Source organism: Cnephaeus nilssonii (assembly GCF_951640355.1).
Source record: "Cnephaeus nilssonii genome assembly, chromosome: 23".
Lineage (NCBI taxonomy): Eukaryota > Metazoa > Chordata > Mammalia > Chiroptera > Vespertilionidae > Cnephaeus > Cnephaeus nilssonii.
In genome coordinates, this window is record NC_137094.1 from 4,531,648 (window position 1) to 4,545,499 (window position 13,852).

At 44.8% G+C, this 13,852-nt stretch overlaps 1 protein-coding gene and 1 pseudogene across 2 annotated transcripts in view; both read right to left on the reverse strand.

Moving 5' to 3' along the window:
- The window catches only part of CDC42BPA (CDC42 binding protein kinase alpha), a 194,134-nt gene that overhangs the window by 47,605 nt on the left and 132,677 nt on the right, over positions 1-13,852 (reverse strand). Inside the window, exons 17-19 of the mRNA XM_079763756.1 lie at positions 5,776-5,900; positions 2,011-2,116; positions 1,443-1,591 (exon numbers count right to left, since the gene is read on the reverse strand). Coding sequence (XP_079619882.1) covers positions 1,443-1,591; positions 2,011-2,116; positions 5,776-5,900 — 380 coding nt within the window. The remainder of the gene's footprint in view (positions 1-1,442; positions 1,592-2,010; positions 2,117-5,775; positions 5,901-13,852) is intronic.
- On the reverse strand, positions 9,630-12,013 carry LOC307094765 (tRNA (guanine(26)-N(2))-dimethyltransferase-like; annotated as a pseudogene). The gene has a single exon. The product of its transcript is annotated as a tRNA (guanine(26)-N(2))-dimethyltransferase-like (transcript).

Sequence of the window (13,852 nt, forward strand, 5' to 3'; positions counted from 1 at the left end):
AAATAGCAAAGAGAGCTAACTCTAATAAGCTCCTCCTATGTACCACCACCACTTTCCCGCATTCAACATGCAATCCAGATGCCGAACTGTTCCTCTTGATGGAAGTGTGTGTGTGTGTGTGTGTGTGTGTGTTTGGTGTGGAGAGGTGGGGGTTACAGTGACCTGTGCAGTCAGCCCTCCTGGTAGCCAGCTGCACATCTGCACATGGTTCTCTTTGCAGCCCCACTCTCCACACTAACGGGGCTACTGATGGGGTAAAAGACGTTCCATTCTTCACCTTGCGGAGTCCTGAGGAAGGCTCCATCAGTTCTTTATTTCAAACCCACCACGACGGAATCCACGTCCTACAGCACTGGCGGGGCAGCCTGCACGGCCCGCTGGGTTAGGCAGAGAGGCACCGTTGCTCAGCTGGCGGCAGGCCAGGAGGTGGGGAGTACAGCCTCGCCCTCACACTGTGAAGACTCCCCAGGCCCTGTTCTCTTCTTGTTTAACAGCTCTCTATGCTGGGATCCATTCACCTTCTCCAGAAAAAGGTTTTTCTTTTCTCCATTTCCAAGTCACACTAGCACATTTAAGTAAAACACTCTTAATTTATATCTAGATTATTTATAACAAGGCTTTATAATTCAACTGGGCTGCCATTTATCTGGCCTCTGAGTTTATTCAAAACATTAATGACTACAGTTTAAAGACTAAGGCTTCACACCATTCAAAACTGAATTTATGGGACTATATTTCTTTTCATGACTGAACACTTTGGAGCCTCCAAAAGGAATTTTTTACAATCCTGATTTGTAAGAACTTTTTATTGTTCCTCTATGTCACCTATACTAACTTGCTCTTGAACCATGTTTACATCCAATCCAATTATGATTTTCATTTGACCATTTATATATTCAGAGTACAAATTTCTCTACTGTTGTAATAAGAACTGAGGGAATGTATTCATTAGCTAACTTTCCCAGAGATTGGGGGGATATACTTGTTTTTATACCCATAAAAGAACATGAACAAAAATTAAAATATATTATATCATTATGAAATTTACCATCAGCAGAACCTTCATCTGTAAAAGATTTTTGTTCTGACTACATGTTGCATTTTTATGTTAATATGATGTTCTTGAACATGAGAGAAGTGGGGATTTAATGGAATAAAATACGAAATTAAAGTTTACAGATAAGGGGAAGAGTAAATAATAGGATATTAATTGGTACTATTCATCCCACTTTACGGGCAAGTCCAAGGAAACAAGGCTGTATTAAAATTCCACCACTACACACGAGGTTTGAGAGCATCTAGTCCTTTTCAAATCTTCCTACCCATTTCTGGGTCATCACTTTAAATAAAAAGTGATAGGAAACTAAACATGTAACTTCTCTCCAAATACTTTTGGACCAACGAAGAAGTTATTCCAGTAGGACTATATAATTCAGTCTTACCATTCTGTTATGATGTTCGATGCTTTCACTTTATTTAGCTCTTCTTGGATGGCCTGTTTGGCTCTTATTTCTGCATCCAGAGCTGACTGCAACTCCAGTCTAGCTGACATATCCAGTTTCGCAAAACGCCGCATTTTCCAGGGCATATCCTAGGAAATAATATGACTGTTTTTAGTTCTATTCTATTTTTTACATTCAAATTTAGAAATCCAAGTCAAGTTGGAAACTACTTAAAAGTATTACCTTTCTCTAATAACAAAATAGAATAAGCACGTTGCTTGTGAAAACATATTTTTCATTAAATTCAGAAATAATTGTAGACTCAAAAATAAATGTGTGTTTTTTTTACAGTTATTGTCAATACTAACTAGCTATGCAAATTATAGTTAAGCAGCTATGTGTTAAGATTTCCTAAACTGGAAAAGACTTGGACTAACTGATTTTTCATGAAAAACTTTAGTCGGCTAAAGCCTAGACAAACCGATAGAAGCACTCAGATTTATTACAGTGTTTCTGAGCTACCCCCCGCCTCCATTGCAGTAAGTCTCTGTGCAGAATGGCAGCTTACTGTTGCTCGTGCACCCAAGCTGGAATTTCTTAATGCTTCTAACTCTTCAGTCATTTTGGAAGCTAAGGCCTGAAGGTATCCTCGTGCATCCTTTTCATCACTGACCCTAAAATACATACACATAAAGACAGAGGTAAAGCACAACATTAAACAAAAAGAAAAACTTGAGTGAGATATATATTATTTTAAAGCATCACAAAGAAATAAGTGAAAAGTGACAGAAATTTAAACATGTCCTCAAATACCTTCTTTCAAAAGTCCTACCCTAGTACCACTACATACATGTCAACAAGGGGGGAAATGTCCACTGAACAAATTAAAGCTGGCCGTGTTTGGGTAAGTCCAAATTACTCATCCCTGATAAAGCAGTAAAACTTCACCATAAACCACAGAAGTCACACTCTTTTAATCTAACATTAACCCCCCCTCAGGATTTCCAAAGAATATTAAGATTTCTCATTAATTAGATTCTGCCATTTTATGCTATACAAAAACATAACACACCGTTCTTATAATTGAAATATGTGTATTTAGAAACTTAATAAAATAACATATTCTGCAAAAATCAAAGTTGTATTGTAATAAAGTTCTTCTGTTTTCTAAAATGGTAAATAAAATAAAGAAAAAAGATTAAAGGTTACTAAAACTCAGTTTGTATATATTGTGTTAAGACTTTCTTGCTGATGCAAGTATTATAATTTTATAATAGGTAGAAAAATTTTCAAATTATATTTAATAAAACAAATCCCAGCCCGGCCAGTGTGGCTCAGTGGTCGAGTGTCAACCTATGAACCAGGAGGTCAGGGTTCGATTCCTGATTAAGGCACATGCCTGGGTTGCGGGCTCGATCCCCACTAGGGTGTGTGCAGGAGGCAGCCAATCAATTGTTCTCTCACATCACTGATGTTTCTCTCTCTCTCTCCCTTTCCCTTCCACTCTGAAACCAATAAAAATATTTAAAAAAATAAAATAGAAAATAAAACAAATTCCACATACTAGAATTTGTCAAGAGCAAGTTTGCTTTTTGTTACATCTCCTCCAAAACACGGGAAGAACAGGGCCAAGGGGTGCCAGCATATGAAAATCTACAAAAGGTCCTATTCTCAAGAATGAAAATCATTTATATCCAGAAAGCCATAATTCCACACAGAAAAACGGTGAAATGTGCAATGCTAATATACTATCTACTTTGTGCAGGTTGGTTGTTTTCAAAGAGAAAATATAGGCCATTGAATAGCTATGAGGAAAGTATATTTCAGGGAAATTGACATGTATCTGTGATGTGTACAGCACACAAATTCACATCTTGAGCCTTATTTTAGCGCCTTTAGAATTCAGACTCCTGAGTAGTCAAGGGATGATTCATGTCCCAGACGGGATGGAGTGGGATAGTGCAAGACTCTGTTACACCAGAATAGTGCCCAATTTAAAGCTTATGAATTGTTTATTTCTGGAATTTTCCTTTTAATATTTTCAGGCTGTGGTTGACTACGGGTAAGTGAAATCGCAGAAAGCAAAACTGCAGATAAGTGGGGACTACTGAATATTACAAGTTTCCAAAACTGTTTGCATTGCTTCATCGTTAATATCCCAACTACACACTGTAAATAGCCCGAGACTCCTGACCGCTAGAGCCTTGGTAGAGTACCTCAGAGAGTTATTTTCAAGCAGGTGAGAACTCTGAGGACAAGGAGGATATCTTTTCCTTTTAGCCTATGAAGTATTTAATAATTTGTTTTTTAATACACGACCATTTCTAAATATCAGCTTTTAAAGCAAAGTGACTTCTTTGTATTCCTGATTTCTTTCGCACATTTCGCTTGAATATGAAAAATGTAAAAGGAGCATCTTGTGGAATTGTATAGAAACGTTCACTTTCATCCTGTCTACCAATCCTTCAGAGTCCACACTGAAGGCCGCCTTCCTTCGCCAGGCCCCCTGCCCATGCCACCTGAGCCCGTCACGCGGGCACGGAGACCAGTGGTCTAGGAGCTCAGGCCTGGCCTGATCAGCTCAGTCTTCTATGAAGTCATTTTCAGCAATACCTTAATTATAAATTTGATTAAAGAATAATGGAATTACAAATAAATAGTCCTAATTTTTTATATAAGCTTGGCTAATGATTAAAATGATTTTGCTTCAGAAATGTAGACTTGCCCTAGCCAGTTTGGCTCAGTGGCTAGAGCATCTGCCTGCGGACCAAAGGGTCCCGGGATCGATTCCGGTCAAGGGTTTGTACCTCGGTTGGGTTACAGGTTCCTCCTGGTCAGGGCGCATGCAGGAGGCAACCAATCGATGTGTTTCTCTCACATCGATATTTCTCTCTGTCTTTACCTCTTTCACTCTCTCTAAACACCAATGGAAAAATATCCTCGGGTGAGGATTAAAAAAATGATAATTAAAAAAAGAAAAAGAAAAGAAATGCAGACTTGATGACTAGGACATAAATTAAACATTAATAAACTATTTAACTGTACTGCTTGGAACACAACCAGATTTCCACAACTGGGACATTTTCCTTTAGATATTCACTGAATAATCACATTATTAAGCTCAAGATAAGTTAACATAATAGATCCACAGTTAAGCCAATACCACGATACTTGAGTCATTTGATTTTAAGGAGGATATTAATCTGGTATAAGGAAAATGGAAAAAAAATGCTTAAAGAACCAAAATAAGAGCACAAGAAACTAAAATTTCCACTAAATGATTGGTCTATAAATACGTGAAGAAATGATTTGTTTTCAGATAAATTAAATATCAAAAAGTAAAAAAATTAGAAAGTAAATATAAAAAGTTAAACTATTTTTTATTAGAAAATAAAGTCCCCATTTGCTTCCACTTTTCTCATGTATTAAAAGTATATAAAAACACTAGAATAATTATTTTAATGAATGAATATGAAGGTTACTAAGGTAATTATTCCAAATGAAACCCTAAAAGCTTAAAGAGCAGTTGCTAAAACTAAACTGTCCCCATTTAAGGTTTGTAAGATGATGCCATGTGTGAATCAATCTGTTTTAATATGGAAGATGGGGATAGCACATCTTCATTCTCTGTTTCTCCAGGCTTTCTGTTTCTTAAAATAATCATAAACACAGCAATTTTGATCTTAGGAACATCTACAGCTAGTGAATGACTTTCTTCTGTCCTTTAAAGACCAACTGTCCTAGGAGAAAAACCAGTTTCTTTTCTTAGAAAGAAACACTGTGTTTCAACGATGCTGTGTAAAAGCTGACACGGGTATCTGTTGGAGTTAGGGCACATAATGAAAAACATAGCAGAACACAAATCAGTAATTACATCCTATCTAATAAAAGGGTAATATGCAAATTAACCATCACTCCGTCACAAAGATGGCAGCGCCCACAGACACAAGATGGCAGCGCCCAGTCCTCTCAGCCCTGACAGAGTCCCCCAGTCCCAGGGGGGCGGCTGCTGAGAGCAGGCAGTGTGAGCAGCCTGGTGGAATGCTTGCTTTGTCGCTGTGGCAACAAGGCAAGCATTCCACGCCCGGCCATGGATGGGCCTCTGGGCCGCAGAGAGCCTCTGGGCAGCGGGCGTGGAGCGGCCAGGCCCGGCAGAGAGCTACCGGTGCATGGATTCGTGCGCAGGGCTACTAGTCAGTCATAGAACTATGCTTCTAGAGTAACATTTTTTCATAGCAAAAAAATAAGGTAACTTGTGAAGTCACCTCCTGGAATTCATCCAGCGTGAGCTATGTCCAAAACCCCCCACAAAGCCACATGTAAGAGTACTCACCACTGAATGATTTCTGTGATTTGGGCTTCCCAATGTGCAACTGATTCTTTCTTGTCTGCTAGGTCTTTTACTTCTTCTTCTAACTGCCGGTTGCGTACACTTAGGTTCTCATACAGAGCCGTAAGCTGAAAGGCATTTCAAGACACGTGACTTTTAGGGATAGGAACTCAAGGTACTCAGATGCCTCTTGTTAAATCTTAAATTCACCATATTCCACTCAAAAATGCATGTCTTGTTGATCCCTCATTATTACCCTTCTGGTCACGGGTTTGGAAACATCTATTACTCTCTGAATTCTCCATCTGCCTTTGCTTTTCCCCTTTTCTCCCTACATTGAATTGATACCATTTGTGAACACTCTCCATTCGCCTGAAGAACTCCCCAATTCTGCCAGAAACAATGCAATTCTGCCAGAAACAATGTCTCTCTCTCTCTCTTTTTTTTTGGGGGGGGGTCTGAAAATGTCTTTGTCATCCTTTTGTTTTTAAAATTCTTTGTTGTTTAAAGTATTACATATGTCTCCTTTTTCCCCCACTGACCTTGCCCTGGTTGTTTCCACCCCTCCCCCCAGCACATGCCCTCAACCCCCTACTGTCTGTGTCCATCGTTTATGCTTATCCGCATGCATACGAGTCCTTTGGTTGATATCTCACCCCCCTCCTCCACCTTCCCTCTGAAGTTGGATGGTCTGTTCGATGCTTCTATTCATCCTCTTTTTAAAAAATGTAATAATTACAAGCATATATAAGAATGGATGTAGAGCATAAGTGACTTCCTATGAGCCCATCATCCCTGTTGCCAGGGGTCCTCAAACTTTTTTAAACAGGGGGCCAGCTCACTGTCCCTCAGACCGTTGGAGGGCCGGATTATAGTTTAACAAAAACTATGAACAAATTCTTATGCACACTGCACATATCTTATTTTGAAGTAAAAAAAACAAAATGGCAAAAACACCCGCACGTGGCCTGCGGGCCATAGTTTGAGGACGCCTGCTCAACAATTAATCACACTCAACAATGTCAATGTTAATTCATTTGTACTCGTTTTCTTACCCATCCTCCTGTATTATTTTGAAGCAAGTACCAGACATCATATTTTATCTGTATACATTTCTGTGTATAGATAGCTCTAGAAAACAGGCTCTCTTAAATATAACTACAATATTATCATATTTAACAAATTTAACAAGTTTCTTGATATCACATAGGTAGTAACTGTTCAAAAAGTTATTCCAAAATATCAAAAAACTTAACAGTTTGTTAAATTAAGTCATGACGCCAACAGTAAACAACATAGCTTAATGAGGTTGCTGGATCTTTCAAGTCTCTTATTTATAGGTTCCTAGCTTAGTCCACTCAGGCTGCTATAACAGAATATCATAGATTGGATTAAATTTTTTTCATACTATAGGAATACTTCCTACAATTCTCATCTGCAGAAAGGCACTGGGGAGGTAACAAGGCAGCCAAGACTTTACTGAGCCCAACCCATTAATGTGGTCTCTCTCCACTGGGTTGGACATTCCTTAACTGATCTCAGCAACGCTTTGTAGCTGTCTTCCTCTGGTTAATTCCAAGAGCTGTGAAATGACTGTTTTTGGTAGGCGTGCACTTCGACAAGTGGGAGGATTCATCACCTCTTCATGTTAGCAGAGCCGGAAGTCCACCAGCTGTTTCTGACAGTGTTTTCTGCAGATGCAGTGTCTTCACTACTTCTTACAACACACCTTTTATTTTTTTTATTACCATTGCTTTTGACAGCCCTTCCACCTAATTCGTGGTTGGGGTTTCGGTGGGAGATTTGCAAGAGAAGGAAATTCAGATTTTGCACTGCCACGTTACAATAGTTACAAGGTATTGTAAATAGATTTACTCAGGAAAAAAGTTAATCTATTCATTGTTACTAAATAAAAGCGCGAACTCTGGAACCAGACTATGGCCTTCAGAAAAGTAGCTTAATCTCCTTTTGCCTCAGTGTCCTCATGTATAAAATGTGAGAATAGGGTATACCTTAGAGAGGTATCAGGAGAATTAAGTTATTCAAATAAAGTAACTCAGAAGAGGACTGGCACATAGTCAATTTACCTAAGTATTAGTTCATTTTGTGTGGGAATTTACTATTTGTACTTTAATGTATCTGGCTCATAATAATTATAAGATTACACAGAAATATGGAAAATGCTCATAACATTTTAAGTGAAAAGGCAGATTACAAATAGAATGTATGTATGACTGCATTTATGTAGTAACTAGAGGTCCGATGCACGAAACTTGTGCAAGGGGCTTAGCCCTCGCAGCCGCAGTGGCTGCCTGGGCCCTCGCAGACCCAGCTTCATCCAGAAGGTCGTTCAGCTGTCCGGTCTAATTAGCATATTATGCTTTTATTATTATAGACTAGTGGCCCAGTGCACGAAATTCATGCATGGGGGGGGGGTGTTCCCCTCAGCCCAGCACGCACCCTCTCCAATTGGAGACCCCTTGGGGGATGTCCAACCGCCGGTTTAGGCCCGATCCCTGTGGGACATCCCTCTCACAATCTAGGACCACTGGCTCCTAACCGCTCACCTGCCTGTGTGCCTGATCGCCCCTAACTGCCTCTGCCTGCCTGCCTGCCTGATCACCCCTGCCTCTGCCTGCCTGCCTGATCGCCCCTAACTGCCCTCCCCTGCCGGCCTGATCTCGCCCCCAACTACTCTCCCCTGCCTACCTGATCTCGCCCCCAACTGCCTCTGCCTGCCTGATCACCCCTAACTGCCCTCTCCTGCCAGCCTGATCTTGCCCCCAATTGCCCTCTCCTGCCAGCCTGATCTTGCCCCCAATTGCCCTCTCCTGCCAGCCTGATCTTGCCCTCAACTGCCCTTCCCTCCCGGCCTGGTTGCCCCCAATTGCCCTCCCCTGCCGACCTGATCTCGCCCCAACTGCCCTCTCCTGCCGGCCTGGTTGTCCCCAACTGCCCTCCCCTGCTGGCCTGATCTCACCCCTAACTGCTCTCCCCTGCTGACCTGATCGCCCCTAACTGCCTCCACCTGCCTGATCGCCCCTAAATGCCCTCCTCTGCCAGCCTGATCTCGCCCCCAACTGCCCTCCCCTGTCGACCTGATCTCTCCCCCAACTTCCCTCCCCTGCCAGCCTGATCGCCCCTAATGGCCTCTGCCTCAGCCCCCACAACCAGGGCTTTGTCCAGAAGGAAGTCAGATGTCTGGAAGCTGGCCAGTCGACCTGGTCTAATTAGCATGTTACCCTTTTAGTAGTATAGATTATATAGGATAGGATTGCTTAAAGGGGGGGGGGGGGAGAGAGCCTTTTTCAGCAGGAGGAGATGCTCTTGGCAGACAAAAAAACTGATAGCCAGCCATAGGCACTATACTGCCAAACCAGTCATTAAAAAATTGAACCGCTTTCTTACACCTTACACCAAACAGCTGTTGCCCTTAAAACCCCTCCTCAGCCCCCACCTTAGGTTCTGCCTTCGAAGTTCACCCAGATTAGGTTCTGACTGGTCGGTTTCTATGCCAGTCAGCATCACCAGGCCTATCAACGGGCCTGATCAGAGAGGTGGGGCTGATCAGCAGCCCCAGCAGAGGCCGGAGAGAAAGAGAGGCGCAGCTGCTGGCCAGGGCCGGAGTGAAAGAGAGAGGCAAGGGCTGATCAACAGCTGCCACAGAGGCTACAGATCAGACCCTGCTTCTCTCTCCCCAGGCCTCTCTCCAGGCCTGACCCGCAGCCCCCTCAGCAGTCAGTGCTGGGTCCAGGCTCCCACAGCAGCGGGCAGTCAATGCTGGGTCACCACGGCAACCCAGCACTGACTTCTGGTTGGTTGAGCCTCCGGTTGTTGTGGATGTTACGGACCTTGGGTTTTTATATATTAGGATATGTATACAAACAAAACTTGAAAAGAAACAAAATTAGAACAGTTGTTTTGTGATGATGACATAATGGGTACTTTTCATGTTGAACATTTTCCACATATTTTGTAATTTTGCTTTTATGTAAAATAAAAACAAGATGCAAATGATGTATTTTCTTACTAGAAACCATTTACTCTTACTCCATGGAATTCATGGCTAATTTTACTTGCAATAAGTTAACAAAAAGTGAAACTTGTAGACTTCTGGAAGTATCAACTTCTTTTCCTACTTTCTTTTTATCTTTGGAGTTTAAAAATGTGAATGTGAGAATGTATTAGTTATAAAAGTTATTTAAGTTTCAAGATAAACATAATAATTGCTTTTTGGCTTTTATATCTAAAATACTGTGTGTGTGTGTGTGTGTGTGTGTGTGTGTGTGTGTGTGTGTGTGTGTTTGCAAGGTGAAATCTCTTTATTGGCTCCATCTACACCTGGACCAGTGGTGGCCCTAGACCCAGGGGACTTCTGGTTGGGGGTCTGTGGACAGTCAGTGGGGGCAGCTTCAGCAGTGGCCTTGGGTGTCAGGGGTCTGTGGGAGTAACAGCACTGGTCCCCCCATTGACAGGTGCCCATCTTAAACCTCTTGAAAGGAAATGTCTTAAGCCGGGCAGCCCGCTGGGCCAGGTCCTCAGCGGGTTCCTTTCTCTTATTCTGGAGCAATCTGCGTCTGTCCTCCATAGCTTCACCCACTGCCTTACCCCCTGGCCAGGCACGGGGCCGGGGTTGGCATCATCCCAGATGGTGAAGCTGGCCTGTAGCTTGGGCTCCACACTGAGAATGCAGAAGGCCGGGCGGTCTCAGACAGCTGCTCTCGTTTCACTGGGCACTGCTTCTCCCAGCAGCGCATGGTGTCCCAGAGGGCTGAGGCGGAGGCGTCGTCTTCACAGCATTCTTACAGGCGTGGGAGAGTGAGACCCGGAAGCCCGCATGGAGGAGGGCTGACCACAGCTGCAGGAGGCGGGTGTGCTCCAGTGGATGGTGCTGCTCAGCTGGTCCAGCGTGTAGTACCGAGGCACATCTGGCAGCTCCTCGGTGACGATGCTCAGGACTCCTCGGATCCGCTCCGAAGTATGGAATCGGCCGGGGTTGGTGCCACAGCCTCTAGGACACGGCCCACAAAATCCAGGTCATGGATTGGCTCCACCCACAGGGGGCCACGGAGCTGGTGCCGCTGCCCACAGTGCTCACACTCGGCCACAGGGGGACCGCAGGCTGCAGAGAACTTGCCCCGGCACCAGAGGCCCCCGATGCTTGGCCAAGGAGCGGAAGGTGGAAGGCTCCGCAGCCCACACATGGAACACCAGCACCTGCTTGCTGGCTGAAGCCTAGACCTTGGCCTGGCCGGTGAAGACAAGCACAAAAACACGTATCTAGAAGTCAGCACTGATGCTGAGCAGTGACACCATGAAGCGCTGAGAGCAGTGAGCACGGAGGTCCGGGCTGTGTAGGACGATCCTCAGGGCCACCTGGTGGCAGGCCCGGCTCTTGAGGGCCATGGCCCCGTACTTGCTGTAGCATGTCTCCGCGCTGTTCCCTGCCAGCACTGCCATGTCCGTGCAGGTAACGCACAGCAGCCCGCCTTCACTCACAGCCTGCACAGCTGCATCAAACCGATCCGCCTCCCGCTGGTGTTGGTACATCAGCATCCGGGCATCTGCTTGGCTGGGCTGTACCAGGTAGGCCACTTGGTTGAGCTGCACCTTATGGCGGGTGAGATCCACAGCTCGGGCAGAGGCATTGTCGGCAACCATGGACTGGAGCCCAGGCACCTCTCGGGCAAAGTGGAACGAAGACCCGAGGCGGCCAGGCCCTCCAGCGCTCGCCACAGGCCTTCCTCTCCGATCTCCCCACGTGGCTGTGCGAGGCTGGTTTCCAGAACCGGGTCTGCCCCCTCTTTCAATAGAGCCTTGTCCTCCTCTTGCTCCGACAAGTCCACCACCACCTTTTGCACCTCCTTTTCACCTGGCACCTTGCTCTGGACTCCTTTGGCCCCAGATGAACACGAGCAAACTCAGTGATCACGGCACATGTCAGATCCCGCTGAACTCCTGCACTGGGTGTAGAAGGCTTCATTGGCGCTGGGGAAGGCGATCTTGGCGGACCCCTCGGTGACCGTCGTCTCCTGGGTTTCAGGTGGGCGCTTTTTGCCGCAGGGCACGGTGCCGTTCTCCATTGAGGGTGGATGTGCCGGCCCTTGGGGCTGCCCTGCACAAACCGAGCACTACAGAGCCCGCCAGCGGAGCGGAGATTCAGGCTCAGCCACAGAGTGGTCCTCGTATGGGACGTCCTCGTATGGGACGTCCTGGTATGGGACGTCCTCGTATGGGACGTCCTGGTATGGGACGTCCTCGTATGGGACGTCCTGGTATGGGACGTCCTCGTATGGGACGTCCTGGTATGGGACGTCCTCGTATGGGACGTCCTCGTATGGGACGTCCTCGTATGGGACATCCTCGTATGGGACGTCCTCGTATGGGACGTCCTGGTATGGGACGTCCTGGTATGGGACGTCCTGGTATGGGACGTCCTGGTATGAGACGTCCTGGTATGGGACATCCTCGTATGGGACGTCCTCGTATGGGACGTCCTGGTATGGGACGTCCTCGTATGGGACGTCCTCGTATGGGACGTCCTCGTATGGGACGTCCTGGTATGGGACGTCCTGGTATGGGACGTCCTCGTATGGGACGTCCTGGTATGGGACGTCCTGGTATGGGACGTCCTCGTATGGGACGTCCTGGTATGGGACGTCCTGGTATGGGACGTCCTGGTATGGGACGTCCTCGTATGGGACGTCCTGGTATGGGACGTCCTCGTATGGGACGTCCTCGTATGGGACGTCCTGGTATGGGACGTCCTCGTATGGGACGTCCTCGTATGGGACGTCCTGGTATGGGACGTCCTGGTATGGGACGTCCTGGTATGGGACGTCCTGGTATGGGACGTCCTCGTATGGGACGTCCTCGTATGGGACGTCCTGGTATGGGACGTCCTGGTATGGGACGTCCTCGTATGGGACGTCCTCGTATGGGACGTCCTGGTATGGGACGTCCTCGTATGGGACATCCTCGTATGGGACGTCCTGGTATGGGACGTCCTGGTATGGGACGTCCTCGTATGGGACGTCCTGGTATGGGACGTCCTCGTATGGGACATCCGCGGTAGCCTGTGCCAACCAAGCCTGCACTCTCAGAACTGAGAACCGAGTGAGTCTCGGTCACATTTTCCGGATTAAGACCTGGGCGCCGCCATGCTGGCCCAGTTGGGGCCTAAAGTACTGCTAAGAGGAAACTCAGTTCTCCTCAGGCTGGTTCCCCATGGAACAGCCGGGGCAGCAGCAGCAAAGGTATTCTTTAGCTACCCCTCGTGGAGAAAATACTCAATTCACACCGAACCAGAAAAGGAAGAAATGGAAAGAAACAGTGAAGATGTACAGTTAGGTGGACTGAGAGTTAAACAGGAAAAGAAGCTAAAGCTGGATAAAAGGAGCAAAAGTGGAGAAGTTAAAAAAGAAGCAAAAACCCCCAACCCTTCCTTACTTCTGCAGGACTGAGTATTTCCTTGCCCTCACTAGTCATTAAGTGCTCACCTATCATATGAATTTGCTCTCAACGTGCTACTCATCCTTCCTCACAACTTTCAATTTAGCGAGAAAGGGATTGTTATATTTTTATAAATTTAGGAGATAGGTTTTTATTTTTATCTTTCAGTTCTCACCAGAATCAAGAGTATTGTTTAAAAACTATCTCTAAATATGTATTTTGTGTAAAATCAGCAGAACTTTATAGTTAATAATGAAATAAAACCAAGGAATGAATATAAGATTTGACCTATATTCAATTAGATTATTTTTCAATACAAATTTTCTTCAACTATAATATCATCCTTTGCTAGGTAATCTGCTTAAAAACTCTACATGAATTGGACATCTAGAGCTTAATTGTATTTCTTACTTCAGGGTAACTCTTAAAAGAATCTTAAAATTCTGCCTTATATAAAGAAATGATGTTTTAATTTTGTAGTCATATTAGTCAAACATATGAAATAACAATTATGTGACTTATTTAAATGAAGTTCAAGTACTGTTAGTTTTATTATAGCAGATATAAGTTACATTATATATATGTATATATATGTATATATATATGTGTGTGTGTATATACACACACA